At 43.2% G+C, this 15,482-nt stretch overlaps 1 protein-coding gene across 1 annotated transcript in view; it reads left to right on the top strand.

The window, feature by feature from the left end:
• LOC140908254 (MFS-type transporter SLC18B1-like) overlaps positions 1-14,720 on the top strand; it is a 37,386-nt gene extending 22,666 nt beyond the window's left edge. The window contains exons 8-14 of the mRNA XM_073335205.1: positions 4,458-4,559; positions 6,027-6,118; positions 7,469-7,564; positions 8,504-8,578; positions 14,157-14,250; positions 14,356-14,405; positions 14,654-14,720. Coding sequence (XP_073191306.1) covers positions 4,458-4,559; positions 6,027-6,118; positions 7,469-7,564; positions 8,504-8,578; positions 14,157-14,250; positions 14,356-14,405; positions 14,654-14,720 — 576 coding nt within the window. The remainder of the gene's footprint in view (positions 1-4,457; positions 4,560-6,026; positions 6,119-7,468; positions 7,565-8,503; positions 8,579-14,156; positions 14,251-14,355; positions 14,406-14,653) is intronic.
• The last annotated feature ends 762 nt before the right edge of the window (positions 14,721-15,482 follow it).

Here is a 15,482-nt window from a genome sequence, read left to right as displayed (position 1 = left end):
TCTCTCCCATCCCATCCCTGGACCTGCTGGGGTGGGGAGAGGCACCTTTCCCCGCTGCCCCTAGCCCAGCCCCACCCCGGACCTGCTGCGGCTGGGGGAGAGGTGCCCCTCCTCCTTCTCCCCTCCCTCAGCCCGGACCTGCCGTGGATGGGGAAGAGGCACCTATCCCCTGGTCCCAGCCCTGGACTTGCTGCGGCAGGGGGAGAGGTGTCCCTGCCCCGGACCTGTTGCAGCTGTGGGTGGGAGAGGCACCCCGGCCGCAACCCAGACCGGCCCAGACCTGACGCGGATGGGGAAGAGGCACCTATCCCGTGGCCCCAGCCTCGGAGCTGCCACAGCAGGGAGAGGCACCTCTTCTCCCCCCTGAACCCAGGTGCTGCAGCGGAGAGAGAACACTGGGGGGGGGGTGTCTCTCTCTCTCTCTCTCTCTCTCTCTCTCTCTCTCTCTCTCTCCTATAGCCCTGGGGCAGCATGCACCCCAAAGCCCTCATCCCCAACCCTCTGCCCAAGCCCTGAGCCCCTTGTCACCATCCCCCCACCCTTAGCTGGAGCTCTCCTCCCCTGCACCTCAACCCTCTGCCTGAGCCCCCTCCCACACTCTGAACCCCTTGGCTCCACCTCCTGCCACATTAATTTTGTTATGTGCACCAATATGGAGGTGATGGTGCACATAACAATTCATTCCACATATATGTGGGAAAAATTAGAGGGAACACTACTGGACACCCCACATTGGACAAAACCACACTTTTTCTGCTTCAGGAAAAAAATAGACTGTGAAATCCTTAACAAACATCATATCCAGCACAATCTTTCCACTGCCAAGAGGGTAGCTGTACAGTCCCTGAAATCCAACCACTAGATAATGATCAAACGTGCAGACAAATTGAGTATTGTTGTAATTCTCAACCATGATGACCACATCAATGAGGTTAACTGACAACTTTCCAACAATGCCTACTATAACAAACTCAGAGAAGACCCCACACCACAATTCACCCAGGAATTTAAAGATACAATCAAATCCTTCCTCAAGCAACTCCAAGAGAAACTCTACAACTTCGTCCTGCACAAAACCACCCCAGGGATCTTCTACATGCTTGCTGTGGTATACAAACAAGGGAACCCAGGCAGACCAATCATACCTAGCCATGGCACTCTTATTGAAGGAATATCCAGACTCATACAAACCATCCTCAAACCACTCACCACACAAAAGGTCAGCTTCATCCAGGACACGAGACTTCCTGCAAAAACTCTGCAACGTTAACAAGCTCCCTCAAAACACCATCCTTACCACCATGAATGTCACCCCCTCTATACCAACATTTCTCACAATGAAGGCATCACTGCCTACCTCCAAATATCTACAAGACCATAAACACTCAGATATTCACCCCAAACACATCACCAAACTTCTCCATTTCATCCTCACCCATAACAATTTCAAATTCAACAACAAACAGTTTGTTCAAATCATGGGAACAGCCATGGGTACTAGGATGGCTCCCCAATATGCCAACCTATTCATGGGTCACCTTGAGAGAGAATTTCTGGACAAATGCACCATGAAACCAATGATGTACCAGAGATCCATGGATAGCATTTTCATCTAAATTCCCTCAGAGATTTCCACCACAACTTCAACAAGCCACCACCCATCCACCAAACTCTCTCTAGAACACTCCCTCACCAGCATCAACTTCCTGGACAGCACAATCAGCTTAAACAATGGATCCCTACAGAAAACTGTGTACAAGAAACCCACGGATCACCACGCTTGACTTCACAGATTCAGTAACTACCCAAAACACACCAAGAAATCTATCTACAGTCAGGCACTCAGATATCACAGAATATGCTTTGAAGAGAAAGTCCGGGATCCATATCTTATGACACTTAAAACTGCCTTCACCAGACAAGGACATTCCACCAGAGACATAGATTGCATCAGGGAACAGGCCCCCCAAACACCCTGAGAGAATCTTCTTCTTCAATATGGAAATAAAACAGTCTCTGCACAACCCTAGTTGTCACCTTATCACAATAGAACTGCCCCCCCACTCAGGGAGTCCCCTGGGGAAGCACAAGGGTTCTATATATTGCTAATGCTATTATATGTAAAGGAAAGGATCTTGGGAAGGGCAAAGTATGAATGTGGAGTGAAAAATTTCTTTGCAGGTTGAGAGGCCAAAAGGGGAGGTGGGGAGGAGAAAGGAGAAGGTTAACTCAATGTTCCAGCTAAACCCAAAGATAAGTTGACTCCTCCAGCCCAAGGTCACTGCACACAACAAATTCTCTTCTACCTGCCAAGAAAGACAGGGGGCTGAGATTCCAACCCTGACCAGCTGTGAAAAAGGAGACCTGCTGAACAAAATTGCAGGGGCTGCGAAAATGAGTGAGATGACGAAGGTCAGCAAGTGAAAAATAACTGTCCTCACATCCCTGAAGTTGGTAAGTGTTTTGGGAAAGCCGAGGAAGCTGCAAAAGCTGGTTTGGACTGGTACAAAGAGCATGGGGGACAGAGGTCCCTGAACGGAATGCCCCCAGAAGAACCAAGGGCTTAAAAATCCTCCCAAGAGCCAGGGCAGGTTGGAGATCAACAGCGGACCCTGGACAATCAATACACAGGACAGAACTCCTGTCCACTCTTCCACCCTCTTCTTACATTACACTCAGGCTTGGCCAGCTTTGGGTAGTACGTGTGTGAGTATGAAAGTGGGTTAGGGCTTGGGGCACTAATACTTTCTTCCTTCCTCTGAGTGATGTGGGGAATCCCCAGCACTCTCTGCTGTTATTTTACTTTATTTTATTAATAAAGCTTTAAAATTTAGTCACTTAGTGTGCTCCATCTCCTTCCCTAACGATTCTGTGGCCTCAGCCTGATCACCTGACACCCCAGGCAGATAGGTTGTGACAGATTTAAGTTACCAGTTGCCCCATACTGGAACCCCTATGGGGTATCATTAAATAATTATAACCCATACTTTGTGAGGACCTCATCCTGAAAGAAATATTTCCTGAATCCCATTTTTTGGCCTTGAAACAACCCCTCATCTCTCCAAGGTCATCTGAAGTAAGCTCTCCACAGACCAGAACCCACCAACTCCAAATGGCACCAGATCCTGCCATAACAGAAGCAAAACTTGAAGACACATCTCTATGGCTACAATGATCAATACCCCCCACAGTGCAGCCTTCGAGATCCATGGGTCCTACACATGCATATCAGTCACAACATGTGGTGTACCTCATTGAGTACACTATATTCCCCAATAACAACTCATAACCAGACAGTCATTATTTTCTCAAATGAACTCACAAACAAAAATGACAAAAGACAAAAACCATATCACCAATGGGCGGACACTTTTCACAAAACAATCACTTCATATCCAAGGTGACCAGACAGCACGTGTGAAAAATTGGCTGGGGGATAATAGGTGCCTAAATCAGACAAAGCCCCAAATATCGGGACTGTCCCTATAAAATCAGGACATCTGGTCACCCTATTCATATCTGACTTCTCAGTCGTCCTCCTCCACCTCAAAGGAAAACTGGACAGCACCTTCAAAAGACAGAACATTCTTAAATTCATAACTTTGCTAGACACTAAAATCATGGTTTTAATAAAGGCATGGGAATTATGGTGTATTACAACAATCTGTAACCCACTACTCCACCTTTTTGACCTATGAGCAGGGTGTTAATGAGCTACTTCACATTAATGGACCCTTTAGACTATATGCTAACTACTGATGCTAAACAGTCTGTTCCATACTTTGTATTTAGCTGTGACACTTTGAGAGCCCTTCCAAGACCTGGAGAAGAGCTCTGTGTAGCTCAAACGCTTGTCTCTTTCAACAGAAGTTGGTTCATTAAAAGATATTGCCTCACCCACCTTGTCTCTCTAATATCCTGGAACCAACATGGCTACAACAACAGAAGGTTTATTACTAAAAAAAAAATATCAAATTATAGCTTTTAAACTGGAAAAAAGAAATCTTAAAGGCAAGTCATGCTGTAAAATAAATTCACCTAGTAGGAAGGTACAAATGCTATAGTAATCTACTATTAACAAAACTAAACACTGGAGGAGATGTAAATACAAAAGCCACTTGTACTGAACTCTGAGATATAGATTTCAAACACCCCAGATTCTGAGCTGTTAAAATGCAGCATTCAGGATTGGGGGCAAATCTCTGTCTACCTTTGAGATTACACTTGAGCCATACATGTCTATGGAGTGATGGAATCTGATGAATTGAATAGATTTGGGGTTAAGGGGGAACCCCAAAACTACTGCTGATATTGGAGTAGCAAGTATTGAAAAATATATTTTATAAGGAGTTAAAATTATTGGCTTCAGCCACTTAACTGAAAATGTGATTCTTATGGAATACTTCAATCATTCTGTGCTTTTTTTTTTTAAAAAAAACAAACTTTGTATTTTACAGTTCAAATTACCAGCTGGTTATGTGGGTTTAGTATTTCTAGCGTTGGCACTCTCCTACTCCCTGTCTTCGCCATTATTTGGGCTTCTAAGTGATAAAATGCCAGTGAGTAAAATCTCTTGTTGCTTGTATAGTGTCCTATGTACGTGACTAGCTTAAATATGCAAAGTAAAAAAGCAGAGAAATCTCATTTCTGAAGTCTTAGACCAAGACCCCAATTCTGCAAAAGGATCCATCTGCCAGGCCTTTACACCTGCACTGAATCACGTTTTCATCAAGTCAGTGGATCCCTTTGTAGGATCTGGGGCTACACTAAGATCACAAATACACTTGTTCATTATCTTTACTGTTTCTATGTACATTATAGCTGATACACAGCTGGAGTTTTACATGGGCTAAATGGATGATCTGCCTCTTAGATGTAAAGAATCACTACTCCAGGTAGAGCTGGAATTGGGGTGGAGAGGAGGGAGAGGGTGTAGGGTGGTGAACAAACGATAAGGAAATTAAAAAAAAATTTTCCCCCTTCTGGACAAATGTACTGGCCAGCCATATCTTGACACTCTTAATGAAAAGCTCACCATAGGAATATATTTCAAAGGAGCTCTGTATGTGTGTGGGCTAGGAGGCTTTGGTGACAGCCTTTTACCTTTGGAGATCTTTGTTTAAGCCTTATCTGATCACAAGTGCAAATGTCTACTTATTTTGACATAGTATGTGTCACTTTTTGCTACATAATTGGCTGCCACTGCTTTTCCTGTGGTCTTTTGCCATTTACCAGAGACATTGAACATCCAAAATTAGATGCATGGTCAACTCTGTATGGCAGCAAGCGCTTGATAGTATTGGGAGCGATTAATATTACATTAGCATCACATGCAAACTTTTTTTTTTAAATACTGCTGAAAAGTAGGTCCTGAATCATACTGCTGGTGAAAACCAAGCTTTGGGCCCCTGGTAGCAGAGTCTGTTTGCAAGAGAGTCACAGTGACTTGAAATACCCTTACCTCCTGATTTTGTCATCTGCAAGCTTCCTGATGTAATCGCCACAGTAGGCACACTTGCCGGGGAGAGGGCATGATAGGAAATGTACTAATTAGTGCCTCTCCCATACATCTACCTATGGAGCCTCAGTCAGAATGTAAAGGAGTTTTCCCAGGGGCCACTTTTAAAAGCTTGGGATTGAGGTAATCCAGTTAAACAAATTTGCCTCTAATACCGGTCATATCTGCAGCATCTTCTTACACTGGGAATAGGAGATACTGTGCTGCCATAACTAATGCTGAGTGGCAAATGTTAAGTGTAAGGACTCGTATGCTGTTGTGATGGGGAGAAAATATTCACTTTCTCTAGAAAATTATTGTTCTAAATCCCACTCCCTGCTTTCACCCACAAGAGGTTTGAACTGCTTCTGAAGGACGGGAAATGCATCTGAATGAGTCCCAAGTATCTTCCTTTCCCTGGTGGGCCAGAAGCACCTTACACAAGTTATTTTTGCATATGTGCTAGTTTAGCAAATAAGAGTTTGGTTGAGTTTGGATTTCTTTAGACCTTTTGATTTCTCTTTCTCAGCACCTAAGGAAATGGTGGTTGGTCGTTGGGGGCTTACTGGCAGCACTGTCCTTTTTCCTGTTAGGACCTGCTCCCATCTTGCACATTGAAAGGTACAGTTTACCGCCTTTTATCTCTAACCCTATCAAGTGAGCTTTCCCCATTAATTGGCATTCTGTCTAATTATGACCACTTTATGTAGCCATTCAATACAAGAGGATTTTATCTACTGAGCTTTTGGAAAGAGATACTGTTTTCCTTGCTCAAGCAGCAGACTACAAATGGGAGCTTCAGAATACTTACATACGGTTATAATTAAAAAATGACTAGAAAATTACTAGAAAAAATAACTCTGTATTGACCTGCATCCTTTGCCTCTTCAGAGTTGTATCTGCTCACTTTAGTCTGTGTGTGGGGTGGAGAATAATAAAGTTTAGTTTTGTTATTACTGGTAAGTCCTCCAGGACCAACATGGCTGTGGGAGAGCAAAGTGATTTATTTGGTTAGTGCTTGGGATGCATAAGCAACTACAGCTATGTCCTCACAGGGCGGGAGGAAGAGTTCCCACTGAGAGAGCCATCTTGATGTTATATCTAATGGGAGACAGGTACTGTGTTTTGATTTATTTGTTTAACCTCCGTGTAGCTAGATGAGGTAAATGCTATAGCCTGCATTTGATGTCTACCTCAACTAACTACACTGAAATAAACTACAGTGCCTATCTCTCCTTGAATATTCATGACATTGAAATGCCGCTCAATGGAAAATCATTCCCCCCCCCCAAAAAAAGCAAAGAGTGTCTGTGTTCCATTTGTAAAGCCACCTGTGCTACCCCTATTGTCTTCCAATGATCTATTCTATTACATCTGTGAAATGACACTGATGGCCAGGGTTGCAAAGGTGTAGAGCTGGTTGTTTTTTTTCTAACTTTTGAAGGAGAACATAACCAATTTTAAACATTTGGGGAGGAGGGGTGAGTGGAGGAGAAACTTCAGGAAGTAGCTTGTAGGGTTTTTTTTTTTTTTTCCCCCATCCTCTATCTCTACACCGATGTAACTGTGGACTGCAGAATCTTTAGTGTTGTGAAACAAAGACCATATCTTGGATTTAACTATCCCAGGATGAATTTTCAGGGTCAGCAGTTGGTAAAACCATTCTCTGTTTATAAACTGAGCTCCCTGCATAAGAAAATCATTGACGCAACAAAAATGGAATCACAGAATTTTGTTGTTTTTCACAAAGTCCATTTTTCAAATTGGAGCTGCACTCTTAAGAAATCTCTTCTGTCAAAACATGCAGGGCTATTTACTGGATGATTTAAAACAAATATTACAGCTAACGATGTTTTGAAGGGAAAACTAATCTCTGAATCATGGAGAACTGGTGTAACAGTCCTAACTAATGAAAGTAAAGTTTAATTTGAAAGGAATGGCGTAAAACTTCTTTAAATGCTTATTTTGCAGCAAACTCTGGATGTTTGTCCTAGTGCTGGTTTTTTGTGGCTTTTCCTTTGCGTTGACTTCTATCCCACTGTTCCCTGAGATGCTCAGTTGTGCTTAGTAAGTAATTCTATCTGTTTATATTACTAATAATGGGAAGCTCTGCAAACAATTTCCAGCCACCCTTTCATTCTCTGAGAGGGAGGGAGGAGGGAAGTAATTAATTAATTAATTGATCTGAGCCTCAGATGTTGGGTGAATCTTTTGAAAAAGTGACTTAGGCTCTTGTCAAGTGTCTTTCTGGCTTTTTTAAAAAAATGAGCTGGGCTTCTATATCACTTAAGCACTTCTGAATTTTATCTATTGGTAAGGGGGTGTGATGATCTCAATAGGGTCATGGGGTCCAGCTGGTTTTGGTGGTTTGCATAGCAAGCCATAAGACTAATGTATGTATTTATTAAGGGGACTTTTATTACAGGTCATTGGAAGGATTAATATCCAGCAAATACCATTGTCTCTCTGGGAGACACCATAGCAACAATTCTATCCGCAGGAGTCAGGATTACTTAAAATACAGTTTCCCATCTCTCATGCTGCTTGGCCATAGTGGGCTGAGGTCCTCTTGGTTCCATGTTTAGCCAATGTGTATTTCTCCTTGGAACCAAGGGCTTTCCCCTTTTTCAGACCCATCTCTCTCAGCTTTCCTTCTCCTATACCCCATCACAAGACTGACTGACTGTGTGTGATATTAATATCTACTTATCACACTCTCAAAGGTGATTACACTGTAGTGCTGGGAATCCCACTTAACATTGTCCTTATCTTCCTTCTCCTAGGGAGGTGGTGCCAGATGGCTTAATAGGCAAGACATGGGGGAAAAGGTGGTAGATCCTCTGCACAGAGAAACTTCTCTGTGCTGTAGTGGCTGCACTTGTGGGTATATTAATGTAGTTCATATTTCCCTGTGGGGGGGGGACATTCCCCACCTCCCCCAGCAATGGAGCACTTTAAAAGGAAAGTAGTGTACTTAGTGGGAATAACCTGTCTGTCTTTCTCCAGTGAGAATGGATTCGAGCAGGGGCTAAGTGCTTTGGGACTGGTGTCTGGGCTCTGTGGTGCAGTGTGGTCCCTTGGGTAGGTACGCAGTCATGCTCTATAAACTTCTGGTGTTTTGGTTGCTCTGTGTTACTATAACGTTGCTGGGCTGCTTAAGTGTGTAAAAGAGCTGGTTTGCCCTGTAGCACCTCCCTGCTGGCTAAGTATGGCTCTTCAATGTCCTACCTCAATATTCTGTGCTCTCAGGACCCCTTAAGAAGGCCACAAAGTCCAAAGGTATAACATGAAATTCCCCTGCTTGGGTTCTACTTTATGAAGTCCAAAGACTTTTTTGAAATAAAGTCTCTTCTGTCCAGATTCAAAATGAAGCCGCCTTGGCTTGCAGTCTCTGTCCCCTCAGGTTCAGGGGTTGCATAGCCCTCTTTCTAGGGGGTGTTACCCAGGATTCTTCCAACCCAAAGCTCTTGGTAACTTTTTATTCTGTGAGAGGTGGTGTCAGGAAATAAATCAGGGGAGACACGGCCGTCCGACCAATAGATGGCTGGCACAAACCGGACAACACAAGAGTGCTTTCACTTCAAGCTAAACTTTACTTAGTCTCAAGAACTTATACACACGTCTGCAAGAGGTTAGTAAAACACCCCCAACCCTTGATAATTACCAAAGCTGAGTGTGGCTCTCGAGTGGCACAGTGGCAGACACTGCCAGTGGGAAACACAAGATGCATCCAGAGGGAGAGTCCAGGCCTGAAGAGTCCCCCTACCTCAAACTTTTTCCCCTTATTTATACATTAGTAATAGAATGACATGTCCCTTAAAGCAAACTTGTTAAGCAAGCAGTTTCAATGGTCAAGCGAGAGGTTCCTTCTGATTATCGATTAACCAGGTGTGGGTTTTTCCAGAGTTTGCAGCATTGAGGCCCCAGTAGACATTCCTGGGGCACATCCTGCTCCTCTAAAACGCATGTATCAGCAACTTCAACACAATCCTTATCAAGAAGGATGTGGGTCAAGCTGCCCTCTCTGTGGCACCACCCCCCCATGCCTTTGTTAAGCTAAACCTGCTGACTTGGCTAATTTACAGCCTGCCGACTTGGCTGCTTTTAGCAATAAGCCATAGTGGTTTCAGGCACTTTACTGGTTTGCCAAAGTCTGTGCTTCCAGGCTCCCAGTAGCTTCCTTCAGGGACCGTTTCAGCTGCTGCCTGTGTAATTTTTTCCCTTCTTTCCCTGTGTTGAGAGAGAGAGATCCATGGGTAGCCCTTCCATGTCTCCTGTTTCCCGGATACCTCTTCTTAAGCCTAATTGGGCAGCAGGTAGTCAGTCACAGATGCGCTGGACCCTGCTTCCTCTTAAAGGGGCCAGTCTCCCAGTGACAAATTGATAAAGAAAAATCACTTAACACAATGACAGGCATAAAAGTTAACCTTGGACCAAAGGCTCATTACTTAATTGCTGCCAGGTGGGCATGTTCTGCAGTGACTCAAAATGTGCAGGAAAGGGATAACAGGATGGAGTCTGAACTAATCTTCCTTTAGATGGTGGTGTCTTTCACATCAAGAAATAATTGTTGGTGACTAAGGCTGCGTGAGCCTGCACTTCCCCTGTGTGTGGTTACTTCTTGGCTATCCAAACTCTTGGTGTGTGCTAGTTTAAAGACAGTGACCATGAACCTCCCAATAGTACAGGGAGGGACGCTTGTGCCTGAGATGAAGGATATAGTGATGTTCCCATCACTACTCCCTCTGTCTCCCCCTCTGCTCTCCTGCCAATTGCCACCTTTTCCCCTTCATTGTCTGGACAGTTTGATGTGTGGCTAATTTGGCATTTTGAGGGTGGGTGTGTGTGTTCAGGGCTGGCTCTAGACCAAATGGCGCCCCAGGCAAGGAGTGCCTTTGGTGCTCCTCCCCTCATTTGTTAAACTTTTGAAAATTTATATATATAAAAATTTTGCATTTGTAGACCATTTCATGACTTTGATGCACGATTTGCATGCATGATTTATCCCTGTCATATAAGACTTGCATGCTAGGATCTGTAAATCTGCATTTATTCATGCCATATATAAAAAATGTTTTCCTCTAAGCTTATAGAAACTTTTTAATTTTAAGAATAACTGAAGTATATGAACATCACAAAATTGAACTGTGCACCAACTCTGGGTGGAGCCGTATTAAATAGTGTTACAGTAGGAGACAGCCTTAGAATGTTAACTCTAGTCCAGGGGTCAGCAACCTTTCAGAAGTGATGTGCCGAGTCTTCATTTATTCACCTCTAATTTAAGGTTTCGTGTGCCAGTAATACATTTTAACATTTGTTAAACTAGACTAAACTAAACTATTGTATGTAAACTAAATACAGTTTTTAAAATGTTTAAGAAGCTTCATTTAAAATTAAACTAAAATGCAGAGCCCCCTAGACCAGTGACCAGGACCTGGACAGTGTGAGTGCTGCTGAAAATCAGCTTGCCATAGGTTGCCTACTCCTGCCATAGTCCTTTAGTTCAGAAGGTTTTCTCACCTCTGCCCTTGTGAGCTGAAGTACAGTGTCAGAGATCCAAAGACTGGCCAATGGCGTTTTCAAGCAATGAAATAGCAAGCGATGTCAGTCTCTCATTGACCATCATTAAGGCTAAGATTTAGTCATGGGTATTTTTAGTAAAAGTCATGGACAGGTCACAGGCAATAAACAAAAATTCATGGCCTGTGACCTGTCCATGACTTTTACTATATATATACCCCCGACTAAAACTTAGCAGTTCCTGAGCCCCCAGGACACAGCTGCTCTGGGGGCTCCCCAGGGCCAGTGTGGCTGGCTGCGGGGTGCCCGAGCAGCTGGCCCCGGGATCAGCCTCACTGGCCACTGCAGCTGCAAAAGTCACTGAGGTCACGGAAGGTCACAGAATCCGTGACTTCCACTATCTCCATGGCAGAATCGCAGCCTTAGCCATCGTTGATCAGATATACATTTTTAATAAGCCTGAGCTTCAAAAAGCTATGCTTACCACTCGTGACTGTGATCGGCCCTGTGAACAGAATCCTCAAAGCTGTCCACACATTAGGTAAAGTGTCCTTCAGCTTTGCATTACGAATGAATTGGAGAACTTGGAGTGAAGAGTGCTTCCCATGTTGCAAAATGTGATGGATGTTGTCCAATTCGACATGGAGGTCTTTATCATTGACATCCGAACATACCCCATGTGTCTGCATCCAGTGAAGATCTGTATAATTGTTCGAGTGATTTTCTGTCTACTGGCAGCTTACTAAGGGCATACAAAAAACCCCAGGTCTTTTCATGGTACTTCATTTGTCTAAACCTTTCTTTGATGGATACTTGAGAAGCATCAATGAGTGAGCAAAAAAACTCCCTCCTGAATTTTTCTTCCGAGCTTCCCATCACCTCATCTCTCCCCTCATAACCAAACTCTCTCTTCTTCCAATGAATACAACTTTCCTTGAAGACAGGCTCAACTCCCAAGTCTTCTGCCATTTCTTTGGCAGCAGTGATGCACCTTCAAATGCATTATCTCTGTAGGCCACAAGGAAATCAAGGCAGCTCCTTGTCAAAGTAGCAGCGGTTGCAATGTCTATTGACTGAGTTTGTAGTGCCTTGCTTACAACGTTTACTTGGAACAGGATATTGTGCCAAACCACAACTGAGATCAGAAATTTGAAGTCCGTGATCTGATTTGCCAGGCTTTGCACCTCGGGTCGGATTCTGGCCTCTGCTTTACTCGACTGCACCTGTTCTATCAGGGCGTCCTAAACCTCAGTCACTTGGTAGCTCACTGGCTTTCTGTTGTCGATACAGCTCTCCCAGTGAGTGTCATTTAGCAGCTTCATGGTCAGATTTGTCACGTTATCCATGAGGATCTTCCACCTGATAGCTGATGCTGAAAACAGGATGTATATCCTTTGCAATACTCTGAAGAGAGATACTGATTCTAAAGAAGATGCTGCTGCATCTGGCACAATTAGGTTGAGGGAATGGCAACCACAAGGCATGAAGAAAGCTTTTGGATTTAGTGCCAGGATCCTTGCCTGGATGCCATTGTTTCTTCCCTTCGTGTTCATGCTGTTGTTGTAGCCTTGGTTGCGGCAATCCTGAAACTTTATTTTATTCTCATTCAAAACATTCATAAACAGTTCTGTTAAGCTTTTTCCAGTAGAGCCCATCCACTGACTGGAAACAGATAGTGTTTCTTTACTTGGATACAGCCTTCCTTATCAACAAATCTTACTGTAAATGACATCTGTTCATTGTGACTAATGTCAGGACTGCAGTCCATTATTACGGCATAGTACTTCGCTTTGTCAAGCCACATCAATATGTTAAGTCCCTTCCTTTCCATAAGGTCAATCCATTCATTTTGAATTGTTTTGCTACAGTAATGGTCCATAGCTTCTTTATGAACTACTTGATGATGTAGGTGCTCACTCATGATGTTGTATTTCCCAAGGAGCTCTACCAAATGGAGCACAAACCATAGCTTTGGACAGCATTTTCCAGAGTGTTAGTCTGCCCTGATTTATCATCCAAGATAAATGAATCCACATGTGGAATACCTGAAACATTTTACTTCAAACATTCTATTTTCCCTTTTTGTCATTTAAAGAGAAAAACAGCACCCTGAGCCCAGTGTCCCAAGTCCAAGTTGCCTGGGTCACCTGCCCCTGAATCCGGCCCTGTATGTATTTGGATAGAGAGGAGGGGTCCCAGAGTTTCTCACCCAGTTGCTGCCATCAAGTGAGTGGAAGCTGAGGAAGACGTGAGGTATGCCACAGCCAGTGCTCTGCCCACCCTGCTTGTGTTGCTAGCAGCACACAGGCAACAGGAGCACAAACCATAGCTTTGGACAGCATTTTCCAGAGTGTTAGTCTGCCCTGATTTATCATCCGCAACTGATGGGATTTAACGGAACAAGAATGGATGCTCTCTGCTGAGTGACTGAAATGCTGGATGTCCTACTGAGAGTTGAGAGCAATGCTGGGTATATGACAGCAGCCTGGTGGACATAGTAAAGATGTGTACAGTGCAAGGTCACCTGTACCAGTCCCCTCCTGTTGCTAAATATGTCTTTAGGTTGTGTAAACTGAACTAGTTTTTTACAAGAAGTGAAGTTAATTGTAAACAATAATGTTGTGATACTGCATGAGAATGATACTGTACTGTGCTTTCAAAAAAGCTGAACACGCACTATTCACATGGAAATCAATGGACCTTGTAAGGTTCTCAGCACCTCAGAAAACCAGGCCCCTGTATAAGTAGTCTAACTTTGAACACAAGGCCCCACTCCTGCATTGAATTCTAGCACAGACCTGGGCATGGTCCCATTTAAATCAGTGGGACTCTGCATGGACACAGGAGTCAATAAGACACAAGTCTGAAAACACAGGTTAGTTTTATATTCTGCGTAGCTTTTTTTCCCCATCACTTCACAGAACCTCAAATTGGTGCATGGACTACACTGACAGTCCTTATGTCAAACCACTCTTGCATGGGACTACTCATTAGAGGTCTGCCAGCTGATGTGCTATCTGTACATAAGTTATAGATCTGAAACCTCTTGTCTCAACGTATTGTGATAAAGAATCTCTTTTAGCTGTGGATGTTGTAATCTCTTCTTTGAGGTACCCATACTTCTCTTTGATATTTTTAGAGGTTTTGTAGGACCAACATTAGGTGGATTCCTAAATGAGAGGCTGGGGTTTGAATGGGCTGCCGCCATACAAGGAGGATGGGCATTACTAAGTGTAAGTAAAGATAGTATTCTTGCTTGTTGCTTTTATTGCAGACTGCAACTGTAAAATATAACACAAATATTACAACTGTAATAATTGGTGTCCATTTCTTTAAAGGGACTAGCTATTGGAATATTCTATATCCTAGAGGCCTCACGAAGAAGAAGGTACTGTGGTACTTCTATTCTTTACATCCATTTCCAACCAGATTTAAAAGGCTTTCATTAAAGAGAAAACAAAATCAACTTAGTAAGGAAAGAAACTTCTGGGGGCACAGACCACACTTGTATTTGTTTGTTTGGCTTTTTTGTTTGTGTGTTTGTTAAATAATGCTAGCATTATGTATGCAAAAAGTATCCAGAAGTTCTGTCACACATTGCCTTTTCTTCTTTTCCTTTCCCCTCCACTCAAACAGATCCAGCCTGCAGACTCCTCCAGGTACAAATGAAGAAACAGTTCACCTTTTGGCTAGTGAGACATAGCCAGAAATATTTTTGGATCACTGTTCATTTTTTATAGTTAACTTAGTGATGAGAAGAGTGGACTTCACACACGCACAAACATGCAATGCTGCATAATTCTAGAGCTGGGGGGCGGAGGGATATCTTCCCATAATGCACAATGAATTGTGGTTTATTTGTAATTGCAATACATTGCTCCAGGGTTGTTCTGAAACTTGGATATTAAATATCGAATGCCTTTCTTTCGGATGTTCCTGCTGTGCATTGGTTGAACTGGTAACTATTAGATGTCAGTCTGCTTATCTGTGTTCACTGTACAGTGTTCTGAAGAGTGGTTTTGTCCAATGTGAAAGAATTTTATTTCAAGATGTTCTACTTTTTGTATTTATATCTGCTGGGGACTATTCCAGAGAGTCTGTCACTACCATTTTTTTTCCCCCAATGTGTGTGTATTTTACTTTTTTAAAGGGGAAGATAGTGGTTAAAAATATCAAAATATACTATAAGATGTTCAAAGGGAATTTTGAAATAGTGAAGCAGTGATCGTAGTGATCTGTTAAATAAAGCCAATTAACTTCTTATTTCTAAATTCTGTGAATTTCTTTAGCCAAATGAGATTACAAGTGAGGGTGGAAAGGAAGTCCGCAATCTCCCATGTCATCCTAATAAACTCAGGAGTGGGAAGGAAAGGCTAAAGTGGGAGGGCTGAGTTTACACAGTGGGTCATATTAAAGTAGTATGGTGTTGGGCCTATTTAGACTAGGACTGAATTTGGCTTGTGAT

Source organism: Lepidochelys kempii, chromosome 3 (assembly GCF_965140265.1).
Source record: "Lepidochelys kempii isolate rLepKem1 chromosome 3, rLepKem1.hap2, whole genome shotgun sequence".
In the NCBI taxonomy this organism is placed as follows: Eukaryota; Metazoa; Chordata; order Testudines; family Cheloniidae; genus Lepidochelys; species Lepidochelys kempii.
Note: the sequence above shows the minus strand (reverse complement) of the source record. Positions and strands in the feature narration are given on the sequence as shown.